Here is a 21,783-nt window from a genome sequence, read left to right as displayed (position 1 = left end):
TGAGATCAGACAATCTCTAAGCCCTTTCCATAATTTTCAGGGTGGCAGGGCAGGGAGGGAGAATTCCAAATGCATCCTACATGGGCAGAAGTAGTTTTTGGAAACAGAAGTTGTTATGCAGACTCGATGTCTAAAATCCAGGAAGGACTGTAGCAACAAGGAGTGTTTTGAGTAAAGTCAGAATTCTTTATGATTTACTACTTTTAATCTGTATTATATCATTCTTGCATTTGAAATGATGATGAGCCGGGCACGGTGGCTCACGCCTGTAATCCCAGCACTTTGGGAGGCCGAGGTGGGTGGATCACGAGGTCAGGAGATTGAGACCATCCTGGCTAACACGGTGAAACCCCATCTCTACTGAAAATACAAAACATTAGCCGGGCGTGGTGGTGCGCGCCTGTAGTCCCAGCTACTCAGAGGCTGAGGCAGGAGAATGGCATGAACCTGGGAGGCGGAGCTTGCAGTGAGCTGAGATTGCACCACTGCACTCAAGCTTAGGTGACAGAACGAGACTCCGCCTCAAAAAAAAAAAAAAGAAATGATGATGAAGCTTTAGGCAAAAATGAAATGAAGTGCTTAAGTGTCGGGTACTAGGAGTGGATTTGGATTTAGAACACTTCTGCCCTTCATTAACATCCAGCTCTGCATGGTGGACATAGTAGATTTAGATCTGAAGTGCTCGGCACTCTGCTGGCCTGCTGACATTGTCCACATTCCCTAAGCCTATCAAACCTCAGCTTCCTTATCTGTAAAATGGTATAAAAATAAATCCACTTCTCCCAGGACAAAGAATTGCTTTATAGCGTTTCATGATGGCAAACCCGCTTCTTGTTTTGACTATGTAATAATCACTGAATAGATGACTTTTGTCACATACACAGTACAGTATGCCAATTAAGAAATCAGATTTGGCAGTTCGTCTCATATGTGAATATTATAATGACAGAGAAATTTTATTTTATTTTATTTCAAAATGACTAATCAGTATAAAATGTCTTATTCTACACTTTGAAATTCCTAAAAATGAAACAAACGAACCACAAACAAACAAACAAAAAACAAACCCCCAAAATCTACGCACAGGTTTTCTGCAGAAAGGAATATATTTCCTTTATAATGTCTGTAATTGCTATATATATTAGGATAGGCAAATATCAAAAGCCTTTAAAGAAGTTAAAATCGAATTTGTGTTTTCCAAGCAAAGCTCTCTTAGAAACAATCCAGTATTATAACACAGTTACGAGAAGAAATCATAATAAACAGAAAGAGAAGGAAAATAGTTTTAGATGAAATCTGATGAGTTACAGCATCAGTGAACCGAAAAACTATCTGTACAAACAATGAAAAATCTCAGTCATCAAAGAACTCACTCTAATCCTCATGTTCTTCGTTCAGGGACAAGAGCCTCTAGCCGCCCATTACCATATGGTTATACAATCTTGGCCTGAGTATCAGATGTGAGGCTTAAGATTAAAAAGTGGTTGCATTATGCTCCTTTCCAAAATGTTGTTTAGGAAAGAACTGTGGGTGTTACTGTTTACTCGAACTTACTAAACTCAAAGTGCCCTATGGTGGCGTTGGAAAAAAAAAAAAAAGAGTTTTAGATGTCCACAAAGGAGGTCTACAGGAAAAAAAAAGTTTTAGAAAAAAATACTCTAGAAAACTATAGTCATTAAACAGGCAGGAATTTTTTAAATGCTCAATTCTGTTTTAACATATTGCAATTTCTTTGGTATTAGGAAGGCGGTGTGGGCACTTACACTTGGCCCGCCTCCATGCATCTTCAGAGCTCGCACCGTTGCCACCAACACAACCACGTTGGGCACCAAGCTGGAAGCTCGGCACTTGATGTTGAAGAATTTCTCCATTCCGATGTCAGCACCAAAGCCAGCTTCGGTCACTGTGGAGAAGCAAGTGGAATATGCGCTATTATCTTCTAAAAACAAAAGTAGGTTTTGGCAAACACCACTATGATTCGAGCTCAAAGGACAGCTTACATTCCTTTTGTTTACCAACACAAAGGTGAACTGATTTCCCCACTGTCATAGAAAGGTTCTTCATTCTCTGCCCTAAAGAGACTGCGCCCTTCTCTGCTTGACGCCACCAGGCCTGAGGGATTCCTTGTGGTGACCAGGTCAAGACTTTTCTTCCAATATCAAAGCTCACAGCGAAGCTTTTTTTTTTTTTTTTGAGACGGAGTCTTGCCCTGTCGCCCAGGCTGGAGTACAGTACCGTGGCGTGATCTCGGTTCACTGCAACCTCTGCCTCCCAGGTACAAGTAATTCTCCTGCCTCAGCCTCCTGAGTAGCTGGGGCTACAGGTGTGTGCCACCACACCCGGCTAATTTCTTTCTTTTATTTTTAGTAGATATGGGGTTTCACCATGTTGGCCAGGCTGGTCTCAAACTCCTGACCCTTGTGATCCACCCGCCTCCCTCCCAAAGTGCTGGGATTACAGGTGTTGAGCCAAGGCGCCCGGCCAGTGAAGCTTTTCTTCATACAGATGGGGATTTTTAACTTTGTAATCAGGTTCCAAATTGTATCAAAGGGTAATGAGAGTATGATTACAATAGAAGATCCTTTCTTACTCTTTTATTTTATTTTATTTTTTTTGAGTTGGAGTTTCGCTCTTGTCCCCCAGGCTGGAGAGCAATGGCGGGATCTTGGCTCACTGCAACCTCCGCCTCCCGGGTTCAAGCGATTCTGCCTCAGCCTCCCAAGTAGCTGGGATTACAGGAACCCACCGCCACGCCTGGCTAATTTTTTTTTGTATTGTTAGTAGAGACAGGTTTTCACCATGTTGGCCAGGCTTGTCTCAAACTCCTGACCTCAGGTGATCCGCCCACCTCGGCCTCCCAAAGTGCTGGGATCGTGTCCAGCCCTTTCTTACTCTTTATATTAAGAATAATTTATTTTAGTGCCACCCAGTCATTTCTGTTAACTGACAAATTTCAAGTTCGTTGAAGAGCATAAGGATACTGATGATCAATCTGGATACAAGACAGCAGCTTTATTAGAGAAACACCAGAAAACACTCATTTCTAGTCTCCACCCCCTCAGTTGCTAGAAAAGGTCACAGCTGCCTTTCGAGAAAGAGAGGCCCTGGGTCAGCAGTATCTTCTTCACACACAGAGAGCTCTAGGGCCTTGCTACTCAGTGTGTGGTTCATGATCAACAGCATCAGCGGTTCCTGAGAGCCTCTAAGAAACGTGGGATCTTGGGCTCCGCATAAAGTTTACAGAATCAGAATCACATTGTTACAAGATGCCCAGGGGAGATGAATGTCCATGAAAATCTGGGAAGCAAACCACTCTAGGAAGGGAATACTACTGATTTAAGAAGAAGTAAATGTTTATGAAATACATACTTACACGCTGATAGTACGAACAGTACACAGATAGGAACTGGGAGAAAAATCGACTAAGATATCAGAAACATTTAACGTGATCAGTTTCCTTGCTGTGCTACAAACTTTCAAAATTTTACAATTATAAGTGGCATCTTATAATTCTGTAAAGTTGCTGTAGCAAGATTTACAAAATTGTTCCCCCGGTTTCGGAACATTTGGGTTGTTTCCAATATAAACGATGCTGTACTGAAAATATCTGTGCCCATGTACTTTAATCTCTTTCAAATTATGTTCTTGGAATAACTTCCCAAGGGTAAAGTAATAGGGTCAGAGGATATAAAACTTTTTATGACCATTGATATGCCTTTGACAAATTTAAAAAATTACATTTAAAATGTTCAATTTGGGTAAATATAGCTACAAGCCATTTATCCTTTATTATGTGTTACTTGAACAAACTATGTGGCAGAACAATTTCGAGAAATAAAAGACATTCTTTTTTATATAGTATTTGGAACAAGTCTTGTAATTTTATTAGTAGTGGTCAAAATCAGAGAAAATCACTTACAGTAACAATCCTTACCTCAGTGGTACCCCCTGGTAATGCATTTGTTAACTTTAGCATGTTGGTGGCATCATGGACCCCAAAAGAGGGATAATCCAGGTGACTTTTGTCAGAAGTCATCACTGAGTGGGCTCCTGGAGGTGGAAGGCTGGACAATAAGGCCCCAACGTGGAGCTGTCCTGCAGGTTAGCACACAGATGGGACCCTGGATCCCTCCCAGCTGTGCAACCTTGGCAAGTTCCTTGTTGGAAGGATTAAGTGAGATGGCACAGGTACATTACTGTGTCACTGGGGTTTTTCTTGGTGCATACTGAGAACTCACAAAGATAGTTCACATCATTGTAACCGAAAGGGTAATTCTCCCACTTGCTAAAAACCGTACTGAATTCCTAAGCATTTGTGGGAATTCCTGCTACATCGAGGCATTTTTCTCACAGGTAGACGCTCACTCTTAGGGTCACTACCCTGAAGCCCTGCAGGGAAGCGGGAGAGAGAACATTTGTTATTCAGTTAGAGAGAGCTGGAGGACAGCACACTGGGAGGGGCAGAGTTTGCCTGGGAGGTTCGGAGAAACGGGGTGATGGAGTCAGGCTCTGAGGATCAAGTAGGATTTTTCCAAGCAGAGAAATGCAGAGTTGGGTATGGCAGGCAGAGGGCAAGAGGAGGAAGGAGAGGGAGGAAAGAAGACAGTCACAGGTAAAGGACAGAGCCAGGGAGGGAATGGTGAAGATGACGGGAAATTATCCGTCATGACCGTGGAAGTCATTATTTCACCAGCAAGACTGGTTCACTGGCCTGATCAGTACTGGGGAGTGGGACTGAAGTAACAAAATGTTATGCATTTTTTTCAATGCCATGGTATTTTGAAAAACTGTTTAACGTCACCCTACAGTTGGAGGTAGGTTGTTGCGTACATTTTACATAATGGGGGCTGATCAAGTGATCTCTAAGTTCTTTCCAACTGGATGCATACTTATGTGTTAATCTACCCTGTTAGACTGCAAGCTCCATGATGACACGGACCATGTGTTTGAGACATTAACACGGGAAGACACATAGAAGGCCCTGAAGGAAAGTCATCATCTATCTCCAAACCAAATAAAAAGAGAGTAGCAGAAAAGCACATCTAAAAACACTTGGACACAAATATATTAATGAAAAGTTTCATTTGTAACCATTGAATGCCGTTGAAAAATTGCAAGCTCAAATTCCCTTCAAAAACCTACCTCCTCCCCACTTCGGTGTGCCTGTGTAGTCACCATGTTCTCCTATCTTCACTGGTTCCTGCTTCCCTAAAGTGCCTTAATATGAAAGTCAAGGCCGCCCTCATGTAAAGTTCCTTCCCCGACCTTCATCTTCCTCCACACTCCCTGCCTCAGACCTCATGCCTCTGAAATATCAAGCTCCCAGCACAGCCCACAAATGCTATGTTACTTGTCGTCACCTCCAGACCTCTTTTCCCATGTGGAACATTCTTCTCTCCCCTCTCTGCCTCTTTAACCCGCTGTCCAAGACTCAGCTTGGATGTGCCATTTCCTGGAAGCTTGTCCTGATGCTTTCAGGCAAAGTTGACTACTCCTCCCGCCCGTCCCATCCTCCCGGTCCTGTGGTGTGCTCCCTCGCAGGGCCCTCATCTGTCACCACATGCAGCATCCTAAGTACACTGATGTGCCGTCTCCCATGTGGAGGATGGGACCATGCCTTATTCATCTTGAAGCTCCACTTCCTTAACACAGTACCTGGCACAAGCAAGTCAATGAAAAAACAGGATAAGACTTCGGAGCCAGTAATGATGTCAAGGCCACACATCAATGGAAATAGACACATAAAATAGAATTACATAAAAGTACAAATATGTTCTTAGTCCTCCCTATACTTTCCTTTTTTTCTTATAATACTAAAATGGTTTTACTAAAAGGCACAAATGTCATATCTGACAAAGATGTGACCATCTAAAACATCTACACAGGCTAGCTAAGCTTAATTTCATATTTTTATTTATTTATTCACTTATTTTTGAAACAGAGTTTCACTCTTGTCGCCCAGGCTGGAGTGCAACAGCACGATCACAGCTCACTGCAACCTCTGCCTCCTGGGTTCAAGTGATTCTCCTACCTCAGCCTCCCAAGTAGCTGGGATCACAGGCACCTGCCATCATGCCCGGCTAATTTTTGTAGAGACGGGGTTTCACTATGTTTTATTTTTAAAAAGAGACAAATTGGAAACAAAAAAGTAGTAATAAAGAGAACTCCAGCTAGGGGACGAAAATAACATGCAGAAGTAAAGGTTCGAGGACTCTGGCTTCCAAATGCAAAGGAAATAGACAAAGAACGGGAAGAAAATAGAAGAAAGTGCCAAATTCTTCCACTTTGAAAACTGTCCTGAAATGCTGCATGTAATCACTTTTATGTTGTTTGTATTCAAATATCAGGCTGCCAAGGAAAGAGAACATGGATAAGGTATGCTGATGTGTAATCAGTAATTGTGAAAGTAAAAACTACTTTCATAAGGTGCCACCAATCACTACGAACTTGGACACGGTGGAGTGCTGTGTTTCTGTGCCTTAGGGGGCCTTGACAGGAAGACCCACCTTGTGAGAAGGGGACAAACCACTCTTGGTGGAAGGTTCCATTTCCTAGGTACTTCTTCAGAACTGCCAACATATATAACCTATAGGTTAAGTTTTCTTAGTGACTTGAAATAAACAATTTATTCCCTTATCATATTTGCAGTTCTTAATGAAGCTTAAAAGAGATACAGGCCAAATAATTATTTAATGTTAAATTCAACATAGACTTGCTCTTAAGTCATGAAGCAAGCCCACACAGTAGGATTTAGCTTTGCTGAAAGGCACATCATGTAGACTTCTGAAAGCTGCATATTTAATAAGGCTTGCAATAAAATGTTTGCACAAGCCGTAAGAATTATTTGTCTTGGCAATCTCTTTCCCTTTTGTTACAGCTATTCAACTTACAATATGAATGAAAACAGGAAATGCTGACTAATGCTCTTATTGTGCAAGCACAGAAGTTACTAGATAGTGATTCTTATAGCATGGCTTGATTCAAACTTAAACCCATAATCAGCTGAGAAAGGAAGGGTCAGTGGGTATGAGTTGGGAGGGGACTGACAATTTGGATAAATACTGGAGCAACCTGCACAGGAAACAGAGCTCCGGGTTCAGATGGACAGTCAAAACCAGTTCTGGAAAGCCAGGTAGCTGCCTTTCCATGATCATCCAAGGTGCACCCAGAGTCGTACTGTAAGAACGAAGCAGAAACAATGACAATGGCAGAAATGAAAACACCAGAACAACAGAACACTCCTGGCAGGCAAATGTGGTATCCATGAAATCCTTCAGGGAGGGAGAGACGATTTCTACATCTTAAGTTATTCTGTATGTCCCCAGCTTACTGCACACATTAAAGAAAGCTGCAGCGATAATTAGGACTTGGATTTTTTTGTTCCTTTTTGAGATGGAGTCTCATTCTGTTGCCCAGGCTGGAGTGCAGTGGTGCGATCTTGGCTCACTGCAACCTCCGCCTCCCACGTTTAAGTGATTCTTCTGCCTCAGCCTCCCAAGTAACTGGGATTACAGGAGCATGCCACCATGGCCCACTAATTTTTGTATTTTTAGTAGAGACAGGGTTTCACCATGTTGGCCAGGCTGGTCTTGAACTCCTGACCTCAAATGATCTGCCTGCCTCAGCCTCCCAAAGTGCTGGGATTACAGGCGTGAGTCCTGGCCAGGACTCAGATTTTAAAGTAATCACTAATCTCTCTCTCTCTCTCTTTTTTTTTTTTTTAAAAAGGCATTAACATCCTCACTTCACTAGAAGGCCTTTTAAAATATGGGTTCATAAAACCCTACAGCTACATGGGAACTGTATGGACAGTGTACTCCAACTGCCTCCTGTGCACCAGGCCAGTTCCTTTCAGGAGATAATGACACAAAGCCCAGTGTGGGGTCCCCGGTCCCTCTGATGCCCAGCCCAGAGTTCTGTCTGCTACATACGGCGTTCCGCTCAAAAACATGATTAAACACGCACATCACATAATTCAAGAACAACCTTTCTTTCTTCTCATTCAATAATTACTGAACCCCTACGATTGTGCCTAGTGTTACACACAATCATCTGTGTGCCAATGTCTTAATTTAGTGGAGAAACAGCCGCAGGCACATTTTTAACATGACAAAGATGGGAAAGATTAATTCATCACCCAGTGAAGAAGAATGTCTTTCTGACCTTCCCCCACCAACCCCGTTTTCTTTTAATGATAGGGAGTTTCGCTCTTTTTGCCTAGGCTGGAATGCAATGGTGCGATCCTGGCTCACTGCAACCTCTGCCCTCCAGGTTCAAGTGATTCTCTTGCCTCAGCTTCCCGAGTAGCTGGGACTACAGGCGCCCGCCACCATGCCCGGCTAATTTTTGTATTTTTAGTAGAGTCGGGGTTTCACTATGTTGGTCAGGCTGGTGTCGAACTTCTGACCTCGGGTGATCCGCCCGCCTTGGCCTCCCAAAGTGTTAGGATTATAGGCGTGAGCCACGGCACCCGGCCGACTTTTTCGTTTTCAATGTGTTTTTTTTTTTTTTTTTTTTTGAATTGTTTGGTACTTTCAAAATTGTGTTTATTTACCTGTATCCAGGTAAATTTGAATTCAATTCTATGCCACATTGATTTTTGGATGTTCTCATGCTTTAGTGCATTCACAGAACCCATTTCTGCAGAATCACAAATCCTAAGTACAGTTCAGTCCTTCTCCACCGGAGGTGATTCTGCCTATTCCACTCCCCACCTGGACACTTAGCAAGGTCTGGAGGCATTTTTGATTGTTGTAAATGGCATCTAGGACAGCTGGGATTCCCCTACCACCCCCCAACAAGGAATAATCCACCCACAGTCTCTATAGCACTGAGGCGCAGACAGCTTGCTGTGGCTCACGCAGGACAAAGGAGCTTGGCGCTTCCTAGATGCCTCCTCTGAGAATATTACAAACGCACTACATGTTAGGCAGAAAGATTGTGCAAGGTCATTATGCTAATCGTTGTAACCCTATGCACTATAAGATCCTGGAATATGAATTATCGCAGTAAAAATTCCATCCAGCGTGGTTGGGATGTGCTGAATCAACAGTGTGGTCACTACAACCCAGCACTCTCTGGAGAAGAAAAACAGTGATGAGGTGACGGCTGAACTAGCTTCACAGGGAAGAAGGGAAGGTCAATAGAAATGCTCTCAACATGGGGCAGCATGGGTGACGGCAGCTGTCCGCCTTCCCACTCAGTGTGCACATGATGGGGAAACACTATTCTAAGAGACCGAGGCACGGGGAGAGGGTCTGAAGTTAACATTTGTGAAACGTTTTCTACGTAGCCAGGCAATGTACTAGGTGTCCTGTCTCATTTCACCTTCAACATCTGTAAGGTATCTTTCTCCTCTCTTTGCAGTTTATAATACTAAGGACTGGAAAATTTTATAATTTTCCCCAAGGTCACACAGCTATTAAGCGATAGAGCTTGGACTAAAACCAAGGCCTGTCTGCTAGCAACCTCTGCCAAAATCCCTACTCCATACCCCTCATCAAACCATCAACTGATCACGTAGCATTTCCCTCGCTGAGCTGCTCGGTCAGTTTTGCTTTCAGTGAAAATCTTAACCCTTGGTACTTCAATAATACTTCAGCATTTAACAAGTAGCTCTAAATTATTTTCCTGAACTGAGAGGTGTGTCCAGGCTTTTGTTCTAACTGCAATAAGGCCCTGCTGTGATTACCAAAGTATGCAATCTAGAATGTTCTTTATGATCCTTCCTTTCCACCCACCTCCCTCCCTTTACTTAAGTCAGAGAGCTTGTTGTCTGTTTCAGAGCAATTCATTTAGCGATTATAAATCACCTCCTCTGCTAGTTCTTGGTCCATGTGTCAACAGTGATGAGTTCTGGGGCAGCAGCAGGGAATATTTCTCGTTGACAAAGAAACACTTCAGAGAGAGGACGCTCCAGGGACCACTTCCACCTGGACTTGGTACCCAACCCCAGGCAGGAACAGGCCACACAGAGAACACTGGCACTGTAGTCCGGCCTCCTGAGGTCCAAGTATTTTACCCCCTCCCAGCCGAGTGATCAGACCCCCAGACTTGCCTTCCTAACGTCCTCCAGCCAGGCACCAGCTCTCCCTTTGCTGGATGGGAAATGAGTGACTCCAGTGCTCTAGCCTGGGTTTTCTTTTCAAACAGTACTTTCTGATGTCAGCACGTGTGCATGGAGGGAAAAGAAAAGGCAAGAACCGCTTTAGATCTGAAATTCTCATTTCTGCTTTTACACTGGGGAAAACTCTCCTTGGACTTTGAAAAAGAATTAAACTGAAGTGCTGAGATAATTTTTCCTTCAAGTTTTCTTAATTTCTACTTGAAATACCTGGATGTTGCCACCAGAATTGCAAATTAAACTTCTGCCTTGCTATGGCGCTAAGGGGTCCTTTATTCCATGGTTACTCAGAAGATAAAGAAATTAGAACTGTCAGATTTCATAGCTACTTTACAATGGTAACAACTTTTCTCTCCATGTGTGCAACAAACATATATCAAATATACAACATATTGAGTTCGCCATTACGTCTGGACGCGAACTTGAATTTATGGACTGCCAGAGGTCTCACAGAAGAACTAGTCCTTGCAACTAGCTCAGCTCAAAATAGGTTGAGATACGAAATATGAGCGCACGGGGCATATCTGGCTAACTTAATCATCAAAAGAATTTCTTGTAAATAGAAAAATAAAACTGTAGCTTTCATTCAAGTAAAGGCTACACTTTGCTTCCTCACAACAAATCAAAAACAAAAATAGAAGCTTTGTAGAGCTTCTACAAGCAAGGTGTAGGCTGGACGATACCTCATTCTGAAGGGCTGTGGGTGTTAATTGCCAAACAGTGCTAAAAGAAATAGAGAGTAGAATCTTCAGGTTGCCCCTTTCTGCCCTATGTAAACACATGTATTCAACGGCAGGCTGTCTGCAGATAAACTCCAAAAATGTCACAGAAACACATGAATTCCGAACTTGAATTAAAGGGGAGACAGTGAGGACCGTAATGACTTTTTCAGCGAGTACCAGCAGATAACACCAGGATAAATCATTCAGTTAGCTATAAGAGAAGTTCGGCATTATTACTGCAGCTTCAAAATAGAACTTTGTTTAGAATATATTAATTTTGAGGATCCAACTCATCTTAAGTCTATGAAATTTCACTAAATGCTAAATCCTTTCTGCTCTTTAGGATTTGTCTATTTAACATATAACCCTGTTTAGTTTTATTAAATATCTTAGAGTCAAATTTACAGGAAGTATATAGAACTAACTAGACACGTATCAGGAGACCTAAAGGAAAAAGAAACCGGTACAAACCTCAATTTCTTTTTTTCTTTTTTTTTTTTTTTGAGACAGAGTCTCTCTGTTGCCAGGCTGGAGTGCAGTGGCACGATCTTGGCTCACTGCAACCTCCACCTCCCTGGTTCAAGCCATTCTACTGCCTCAGCCACCCAAATAGCTGAGACTACAGGTGTGCACCACCACGCCCAGCTAATTTTTGTATTTTTAGTAGAGACGGGGTTTCACCATGTTGGCCAGGATGGTCTCAATCTCTTGACCTTGTGATCCACCTGCATCAGCCTCCCAAAGTTCTGGGATTACCAGCGTGAGCCACCACACCCAACCCAAACCTCAATATTAATATTAGCACGTGCCCTTCTTCCTTTCCACCTCTTTGGTGATGGCCAAGTTCATATACATGAGGGGAAGATTGGAGGTGGTGCACAGAGCATGAGGAAGTTACTGGAGATGTATTTGGGAAAAGCAACAGAGAAAGTAAGCAGTGTAAAGAGGAGACAGGTACACATGAACATATTTTTGGTTGCAGTAAAAACTTTGAAAGTATCAAAACCACTTCGATGTGCTTTTGTGTCAGAACTCAGAATTTCCTTCCTTCAGAGCGTTAGTTACAGACAATGGTTTACATTATTTAGAACCATGATGAGTCACCATGTTTTGTAAGATGATTTTGACCAAAGTGAAATTTAATTTCCGAAAAGAAATGTTTCGATATTATAAATGATACACGTTTAAAATTATAATGTACGATTATACATGTAATAAATTATATAGGGTTATTTTTAGGTCCTTTATAAAAATTCAACAGAATTAAATTCATAACTCCATTATCCAAATAGTTCCCATGTTCTCGTAGGGAACAAGAACAATTTGTACAGTGTCATGACTATGACCAGAGCGTTAAGCCTTCTGCTCTTGGCCAACAGTGGTGTTCCCCAATCCTGGCCAGAGGCCGGGGATTTTGGATGATTGCATGGGGGAAGAGCTCTATTCTTGCAGCTCCTGAGAACTGGACACCAGGAAGTTAACTCAAAACAAATGAATTCTGACAGGCTTGGCCACTAACATGATTTAGCCCAAAATAATGGAAAGATGACACAGAACACTTTTTACTGAGCAGTTACGAAAACAAACCCAAAAGGGAAAGAACTACAGAACTATGCAAAATGGTTGCAAAATGCAAAATGGAAAACGCAGTTATGCAAAATGGTTGGCACCAGACTGAAGTGATTTTTGGCTTTTAAATTTTTTCAGATTTTGTAATATTTGCATATACATAATCAGATATCTTGGGTTGGGACCCCAGTCTAAACATGAAATTCATTTATATTTCATATACCCCTTATAGATATAGCCTATACTATAAACACACACACACACACACACACACACACACATATGTATTTTAAGACAGGGTCTCCCTCTGTCTGCCCAGGCTGCAGTGAGTGGCGTGATCTTGGCTCACCGCAACCTCTGCCACCCAGTTCAAGTGATTCTCCCACCTCAGCCTCCCAAGTAGCTGGGACTACAGATGTGTGCCACCATGCCCAGCTAATTTTGTTTGCTTTTTATTTTTATTTTTTGTATTTTTAGAGGAGACAGGGTTTCACCATGTTGCCTAGGCTGGTCTTGAACTCCTGAGCAAGTGATCCACCTGCCCCGGCCTCCCAAAATGCTGGGATAACAGGTGTGACCCACTGTGCCTGGCCCTGAACATTAGTTTTAGTAATTCTGTGCATATATGAAAGATTTAACCGCATGTTGATGGCAACCCATCACATGAGATCAGGCGTGGAATTTTCCACTTGTGGCATCATGTTGTCACTCAAAAAACTTTGGATTTTTGAGCACTTCTTTGGAGTTTGGATTTTTGGATTAGGGATGCTTTTACCTGTGTAAACAATACAAGGTAAAAACATTTTGCTTTAAAACTTCCTAGGAAAGAACAGTTTCAAAAACCATGCAGTAACTTTTTTTTTTTGGTACCATTAGTGTAACTTGGCAAGAGAAACTATGATTACTGAATCCACAAACAAAGTAAATATGCCAGCATTCCTGGCAGGACAACTGAGATTACAGAATAAATTAAGACAGACAGAAGGAAAATAGCTTAAACTTTACAATTATAAGATCGTACAATGTAGTAACTCAATACAAGCAGGCTGATCATGGACTTTTGAACCAAGATAGAGTCCTAGTAGTTGTCATTATGTAAATTTACAGTTTCAACCAACATTAAAAAGAGGAAATAAAATAGGATAGAAAATATTAGACTACATCATATATAGTAAGTAGTATTGTTTCACAAGATTTTGATTCAGTTTTTGCACACACACGATGCCATATAAAATGCAATTGCTGCTCTGGATTTCAGTTAAACATTCAAGAGTCGCAGGCACAGAGTCTACTTCTGGCGATTTCTTATTTAAGAAAGGAAGAGATGGACCTGCCAGCTTTGCGGTCATGCCTAGACCTACCAGTTTCTCACAAGCAGATCGATTTAATGATTACTCAGGCCTGGCCTGAAAAATCCGCTCAGTTTTGGTACAAATAGCAGAGGCAGCTCCCATGAAACAATGTTGCTGGTGTTATTAGTCAATGTGTGTATTTTTTTTTTTTTTTTTTGCTTTGTTTTGTTTTTTTGAGACAGGCTGGAGGGCCATGGTATAATCATAGCTCACTTCAGCCTTGATCTCCAGGGCTCAGCTGATCCTCCCACACCAGCCTCCTGAGCAGCTGGGACCACAGGAGCACACCACCACACCCAGCGAATGTTTGTATTTTTTTGTAGACATGGGGTTTTGCCATGTTGCCCAGGCTGGTCTCGAACTCCTGGGCTCAAGGCATCCGCCTGCCTTGGCCTCCCAAAGTGCTGAGACTACAGGTGTGAGACACCGTGCCCAGCCTCAATGTATTGACATTTAGGATCACAAAGCACAATCATAGCCCAAAGATGAAGAAAAACATCTTTACTGTTACTCGTACTCATCCTGTGACCCATTGTCACGGACTTGGAGCCGGAGAGCAAAAATGTAGCACGAAAACAAACGATGTAAAAAGAATCTTCAGTCAAGCTCTGTTCAGTTTGAACGTTACTTTGTAGAATATTGGGAAGTTGTTTTTTAGAGAGACCTACACCCTTGTCCAGGGCACAGCACAGCACTAGCAGTGTACTCATCAGTTCAGGCACTCAGCCTGTGGCCCTCACTGCCCTAGAGGAAACACAGGTCTTGGTCCTCAGTATGGATAAAGGAATTGAGCCCTCGGGACTGCCCGGGACATAATGCTGAGAAGCTGGGACAGCCCCCAGGAGAACACGTCAGATCAGTGACAGCGGTAAGAGTCAGGTGATTAAGTGATAGGTTAAGGGCCCCTTTGGACCCCTCTCAGCCCCTGAGGTAGTGAGTCTGGGATTCGGTCATTGTTCTACCCTCTCAGTGGCCCCTGGGAGCACAGGTGGCTCTTTTCCCAGCTTTCTCCACCGCACCTAGAAAGCAGGCGAATTCAAGGCAGAGATCCGTTATCTCAGGATCTTCCAGAGATAAACGGAGGGCCTCTGTCATCAGAGGAACCTGCTTCTGCACGCTTACTTTCAGGGGTCTGCAGGCAAACCTCTATCTTGGAATGTGAGAGCCCAGTTCCCCAGCTTAGGTCTCCAACCCAGCCAGAGAAATGTTTTGCCTTGTGAGGAGGTCATCTTGAGGCTGAGGGTAACTTGGCCCAGCCGGCTGCTCAGGCCTGGGGCCATAGGCTCAGCAGGAACCAGGACTGAACTGCAGAGTTTGAGAAGAGTCCACAAATGTAATACATGGGGAGAACAAGGGAGTGGATTTGTGTAGAAGACATAGATCAAGGAGGAAATTAACACTGAAGGCTAAACAGGGGGGTTTTCTGCTGCTGGAATGGTGACAAGCACCAGGTGTGATGGCTCACACCTGTAATACTAGCACTTTGGGAGGTCAGGGCGGCAAGATAACTTGAGCCCAGGAGACCAGCCTGAGCAAGATAGTGAGACCTCACCTCTGCAAAAAAAAAAAAAAAAAAAAAAAAAAAAAGAAAAGAAAAGAAAAAAGAAAGATGACCTGGGTGAGCAGATAGTTGATCAAGTCAAGGTTTCCAAACGCAACCCATAACACCTGCTATTTCCTACCCCACTGGTGTAGTGGTCCATTTTGGGGCACGGAGACAAGAACAGTCCACACTATCTTCCTTTTCCTGGGTCCTTCTGGTGTGCCCAAGAAGGCACCCTGCTGCCTGTTCAGCGGTACTGGATGGTAAAAGCATTAACAGAAGCAATGAGGACATCCTGAGGAGGCTGGCAATTCATATTTACATTTGATAAAACCTCAAACTACAGATAATAGCCTTGAAAAGGAGGGATGAGTATTTTTTGTTTTGGCTTATTTGCAAAATAACTTCTGTTTATCAAATTAATATATTATTAGAAATATGTTGGCTGGGCACCATGGCTCATGCCTGTAATCCCAGCACTTTGGGAGGCCAAGGCGGGTGGATCACAAGGTCAGGAGTTCAAGACCAGCCTGGCCAACATGGTGAAACCCCATCTACTAAAAATACAAAAAATTAGCCTGACATGGTGGCAGGTAATCCCAGCTACTTGGGAGGCTGAGGCAGGAGAATCACTTGAATCCAGGAGGTGGAGGCTGCCGTGAGCTGAGATTACACCATTGCACTCCAGCCTGGGCAACAAGAACAAAACTCCGTCTCAAAAAAAAGGAATATGTTATTAGTGATATGTTATTGGAATATTTAATGTAAGGAAGAAAACAAAAAATCATAAATCATTTTCACTTTAATCTATGTCTCAGGTTATCTTTTTACTGTTGACAGAGGAATAATGTCCTTGAGATGTCCTGGTAAGCATATTTTTTTTTCTATTTTGAGACAGAGTTTCACTCTTTTTGCCCAGGCTGGAGTGCAATGGCGTGATCTCGGCTCACCACAACCTCTGCCTCCCAGGTTCAAGCGATTCTCCTGCCTCACCCTCCCTAGTAGCTAGGATTACAGGCACGTGCCACCATACTTGGCTAATTTTGTATTTTTAGTAGAGACAGGGTTCCTCCATGTTGGCCAGGCTGGTCTCAAACTCCCGACCTCAGGAGATCCGCCTGCCTTGGCCTCCCAAAGTGCTGGGATTACAGGCGTGAGCCACCGTGCCCGGACCAGGCATATTTTACAGGACAAAAAGTAACAAAAATCAGGAGTAATTCTCATGTCCCCATCTCCCCACCTCTCCCCCATCCCTAGGTCCAGAAGGAATTTGTTATAATTACCATCTTGTATAAAAGAACAGACCCTCAATTTGCCACCTTTCCCTCCTCTTGAGATGTCCTCAGCCTGACAAAAATATGATTAGTTGTATTATACAGGAAAATACTAAAGATATATAAACATTTAATTATTATGTTTATTATACTGGCAAAAGATATGCATTAAAAACAAGGCTTCATTATGCCTAATTGGCTTGCAAATCTCGGAGAAAGGTTCCTGAAGAGCAGTTAGTTTGGGGCTCTCCCCAACAAAGATATCATTCTCTGCCTACATGCTTTATCTACAACGTAACGACACCGTGCTCTAAAGATGGTTCTGTATCCCGATCGACTCAACTAATCTAACATGAAGCTTTTCTCCAGGACACTAACTACCACATAATCTTCTACTGTTAGACCGAGTCCTGATTTATAAAACTACACTCTTACTATTGGATATGTACTAAACTATTTTTCAAAAATGATCCATGATGCAGAGAAGAATGAAAGGGTGGGCTGGTCAGTTTGGTTGATTTAGAAGATAATCCTAATCATGTCTGTGTAGAGAAGTCATAGGTCTTCTTGCCTAAACCCTGGCTGACCACCTGGCAGATGCTGTCAAAACGGAGATGATGACACAGATGACTTGGGATTAACTCGACTCTGCGTCTAGGAAAACCTCTTGAACTGTGGTCATGCTGACAGTGGATTGGCAACTCACCTTTCTATTTCAAGAAGAAAAGGTAGAATCTGAATGTCTTCGCTTGTCTTGCAGCTAAGTATGGCTGTGTGACTAAGGTCACTGATGAGATGTAACCAGGAGTGTTGTATGTGATTTCCAGGAAGCCTCTTGAAAAGGGGGTATGCCCTTCTTCCTTTTTCTTGCTGATTGGGATACAGATGCAATGGTTGGGGCTTGTGCAACCATCCTGGACTACCAGGTAGCACAGAACCCATGATGATCAAGGAGTTGCTATATCAGCCCAGACTGGCTACCCTGAACTTCCTTGATGTGAGAGAGAAATAAACTTCTATTATAGTGTTGGGTCACTTTCTTTTTCTTTCTTTCTTCCTTTTCTTTTCTTTTTTTTCTGCTGTTGTTATTTGTGGGTAAAACTAATCCTAACTGACTCATTTGCAAATAGAGAGGCTACTTAGAAACATCATAGCATTTTTCATTTCTATCATTTCAGTTTGCAAACTGCTTCAGCACTGGGCAGTGTTTTCTTTTTCTGCACAACGTTAACTCTGAGACTAAAGTCAAGGTTACAACTCTAATTTAGAAGAGGTGAGACTTGCTTAAAGTTTTGCTGAGGAATAAGCTAAACTTTCAGAGGCTGAGATCTTGCAATAGCTCTTATTGACACCCCCAAAATTACACCACAGAAGGAAACAGAGAGGAAGGATCATAAGCTCCAGACACTGAGTTAAATCAAGACAGCAGAAATCGGTACTTAAGGCACTTTGGAGGGACACAAGATCTATGTGCAGGAATCTATGAGCTTTCCTGTTCAACTGTCCTTAAAAACTGCTTTTACACTAGGCTGGGTGTGGTGGCTCATGCCTGTAATCCCAGCCCTTAGGGAGGCCAAGGGAGGAGGATCACTTGAGGCCAGGAGTTCAAGACCAGCCTGGGCAACATGACAAAAACTCGTCTCTAATATAAATACAAAAATTAGCCGGACGCGGTTGTGCGTGCATGTAGCTTGAGAGGCTGAGGCACAAGAATCACTTGAGCCTGTGAGGAGGAGGTTGTGGTGCGCCGAGATCGCGCCACTGCACTCCAGCCTGGACAACAGGGCAACACTGTCTCAAAAAAAACAAACAAAAAACAAAAAACAAAAAACAAAAAAAAAACCCCACCACTTAAATTCTCTAAATTCTCTCACTAAATTACTCTAAATTCTGTCTCATTTGTTTGTGTATGTGCCAAACGAAGAAATGGTTTTTTGGAAGAAAAAGCTATTTTCATAGTTATTTAAAATATTTTTAGAAGTTATATCATGAAATTGTTGCCTGTCCCTGAGGAGTAAAAACAATCTACTCTCAACCAAAACATCTGTGCAATTTCATAAAACAAACGAAGAAAAGGGGACTAAACAATACGGAGAGAGAAATCAAAAGAAGGTACTCAGATTGCTGGTGTTTACAATTCAGCAACTTTGTTTGCATAAACACTTGAACATAAGAAAAAACTTAAAACCTCATTAAAACCTAACCGAGCATCTCAGTGCTGAATCAGGAACATTGGGTGAGTGATGAAGGCCACGCTCGCTGCCCTTGGAAAGCAGCCTACGTGGGAAACCACTGAGAAATCTCAGCACAGTTCATGTCTCTGAGTTTGGTTTGCAGAGAGTCTTAGCCCTGCTCAAGTCAGGTGATTCACCCAGTCACCTACTGCCTGCATCCCTACCATTCATCCCAAGGGAAATGCAGGAATTTGTGCAGCCTCAAACAAAAGCCACCAGTGCTGCAAGAAAGTAATGTAAGCCCCTGGCCCACTAACCATGGCCATTAACATCCAGATTTAGTTCTAAAAAAAGTGGAGATGTAACCACATACTCATCACAACTGCCAATCTTGGCTCTGGCCTCAACCTCTCCTAAATTACAGACCTAAATTTCCTTTCCCACCCCCGAAACTGACAAACGTTAACATTTTACCATGATTGCTTAAGATCGTTCCTCTTTCAGAAGTAAAGCAACATAGATGAGTTCAGGACCCCATGCGCCCATCCCACCCCTCTACTTCTTCCCATGGTCATAACTCCTATGAACTCAGAGCTTATGCAGATCAGGTTTTCAGACTCTTTCTACATAAGCACACATGCGTAAACAGAATATAGCATTGTGTTGTGTGTTTTTCAAAAATGTAACAGATTGTATATACACTTCCACAACCTGTTTTCTCATTCTGCATTTCTGAGCTCCAGCCGTGTGGACACACCCAGAAGTAGCATTGTTGGTTATACCACGTGCACATCTCTTACTGCCGGAGGAGTCCTTTTCTGGGAGGCAGCCCCATTAGATAACCATTTGTCCACTCTTTCCCTTCACTTATTCGACTTCAGAAAAGTGGAATAACTTATCTGATGGGGGGGTTGGAAAGAAACAGCATCTTAAAGTACAGTCCTGGCAAAATCATTCAGGAAGTCCTCATGGATTAGAAACTATACTGACTCTTCTCTATGACTTTTAAAGACACTGAATGAGACTCCAGTCTATCTGCTTTACCCTGTCTCTGAACTAGCAGAACTATTTTGATTCTTTGAACGCAGGCCAATCTTTCTCCCCTCTGGCCTTCTTCAAGGCTCGCCTCAGTGCCATCTTCTCAGGAGAGCCTTCCTGAAACCACTATTTCAAAACTGTCAATTTCTCCTCACTGGTAATTGAAAGCATAATATATCAGATTAGCATTTATTCCCCCTCCAGAATATGACTTCATCTAATGATGAAACTCATCTCCCCCAGATGTCCTAGACTTTAAACTATGCTCACAATCTGCTGACACTTGTCAGCTACAGTCACATGCCTGTCGTTTGCTCTTTGCCTCGAAGGTAATTCTCCCTGTGTCTACATGTCAAATTACTTGATTTTTCAAGTCATTTTTTCTTTTATATTAAAAAAAAAACTACGAAAGTAATACATACTAATTGTAAAAATTTCAGAATGCCAAAACACAAGGCGTGAAGTGAAAATCACTATGATTCCATTACCTCCAGGCAAACAAAAATAATCATTTGATATACTTCTATATCTCTTCATTCCATATACAGATATAAATCTCATACAAATTGGAGATATATTATTTTACAACCTGATTTTTTAAACTTTATATTTTGTGAACGTTTTCCCATGTTCCATATATACATTTATCTATTCTTTATACTAGTCTCGATAGGATATCAACAATAATTTTTTTCTTTGCTTTTTCCTGGAAGCTTTATGTTTAATTTGCACACTAAAAAGTTACTCTATCTTTATTTTGACTACATTGTGATACAAAACTCTATGGTTTATATTTTGGCCGGGCATGGCGGCTCATGCCTGTAATCCCAGTACTTTGGGAAGCCGAGGCAGGTGGATCACCTGAGGTCTGGAGTTCGAGACCAGCCTGGACAACACGGCAAAACTGTGTTTGTTTCTCTACTAAAAATACGAAAATTAGCCAGGCATGGTGGCATGTCCCTGTAATCGTAGCTACTCAGGGAGGCTGAGGCAGGAAAATCACTTGAACGCGGGAGGCGGAGGTTGCAGTGAACCGAGATCGCACCTCTGCGCTCCAGCCTGGGTGACAGAGCGAGACTCCATCTCAAACAACAACAACAACAAACAAACTCTATGGTTTATGTTTTAAACTTATTAGTCAAATGTTCCAACATCATTTAATCAGTATCCTATCCATTCACCACTAATTTAAAATGTCATATGGCCAGGCGCGGTGGCTCATGCCTATAACCCCAGCACTTTGGAAGGCCAAGGCAGGTGGATCCCCTGAGGTTGGGAGTTCGAGACCAGGCTGTCAACACGGTGAAGCCCCATCACTACTAAAAAATACAAAAAATAGCTGGGCATGGTGGTGCATGCCTGTAATCCCAGCTACTTGGGAGGCTGAGGCAGGAGAATAACTTGAACCTGGGAGGTGGAGGTTGCAGTGAGCTAAGATCACGCCATTGCACTCCAGCCTGGGCAAGAAGAGTGAAACTCTGTCTCAAAAAAATAAAAGAAAAGAAAAAAATAAAAATAAAAATAAAATGTCATCTTATCAAATTACTACTGGAAGAAGTCTATCTCAGGACACTCTAGGGTATTCCTCTGCTATTAACTGTTTTGCTATAGCATTATCTTGTTCTGATATTTACAATTAGGTAAATCATCCATCACGGTTCTTGAAAAACGTTTTTTTTTTTTGTTTTTTGTTTTTTGTTTTTTTTTTGAGACAGAGTCTCACTCTGTCGCCAGGCTGGAGTGCAGTGGTGCAATCTTGGCTCACTGCAACCTCTGCCTCCCCGGTTCAAGCATTTCTCCTGCCTCAGCCTCCTGATTACAGCTGGGATTACAGGCGCGCGCCACCTCACCCAGCTAATTCTTGTATTTTTAGTAGAGACAGGGTTTCACCATGTTGGCCAAGCTGGTCTCAAACTCCTGACCTCAAGTGATCTGCCCGTCTCGGCCTCCCAAAGTGTTGGGATTACAGGCGTGAACCACCGCGCCCA

General features: G+C 42.6%; 1 protein-coding gene across 6 annotated transcripts in view; it reads right to left on the bottom strand.

The window, feature by feature from the left end:
- The window catches only part of MTHFD1L (methylenetetrahydrofolate dehydrogenase (NADP+ dependent) 1 like), a 231,075-nt gene that overhangs the window by 87,937 nt on the left and 121,355 nt on the right, over positions 1 to 21,783 (bottom strand). For all 6 annotated transcript variants that reach the window (XM_015137112.3, XM_015137113.3, XM_028847236.2 and 3 more), the window contains exon 21: positions 1,764 to 1,903. In XM_015137112.3, coding sequence (XP_014992598.2) covers positions 1,764 to 1,903 — 140 coding nt within the window. The remainder of the gene's footprint in view (positions 1 to 1,763; positions 1,904 to 21,783) is intronic.

Source organism: Macaca mulatta, chromosome 4, assembly GCF_049350105.2.
Source record: "Macaca mulatta isolate MMU2019108-1 chromosome 4, T2T-MMU8v2.0, whole genome shotgun sequence".
NCBI classification, from domain to species: Eukaryota; Metazoa; Chordata; class Mammalia; order Primates; family Cercopithecidae; genus Macaca; species Macaca mulatta.
Note: the sequence above shows the minus strand (reverse complement) of the source record. Positions and strands in the feature narration are given on the sequence as shown.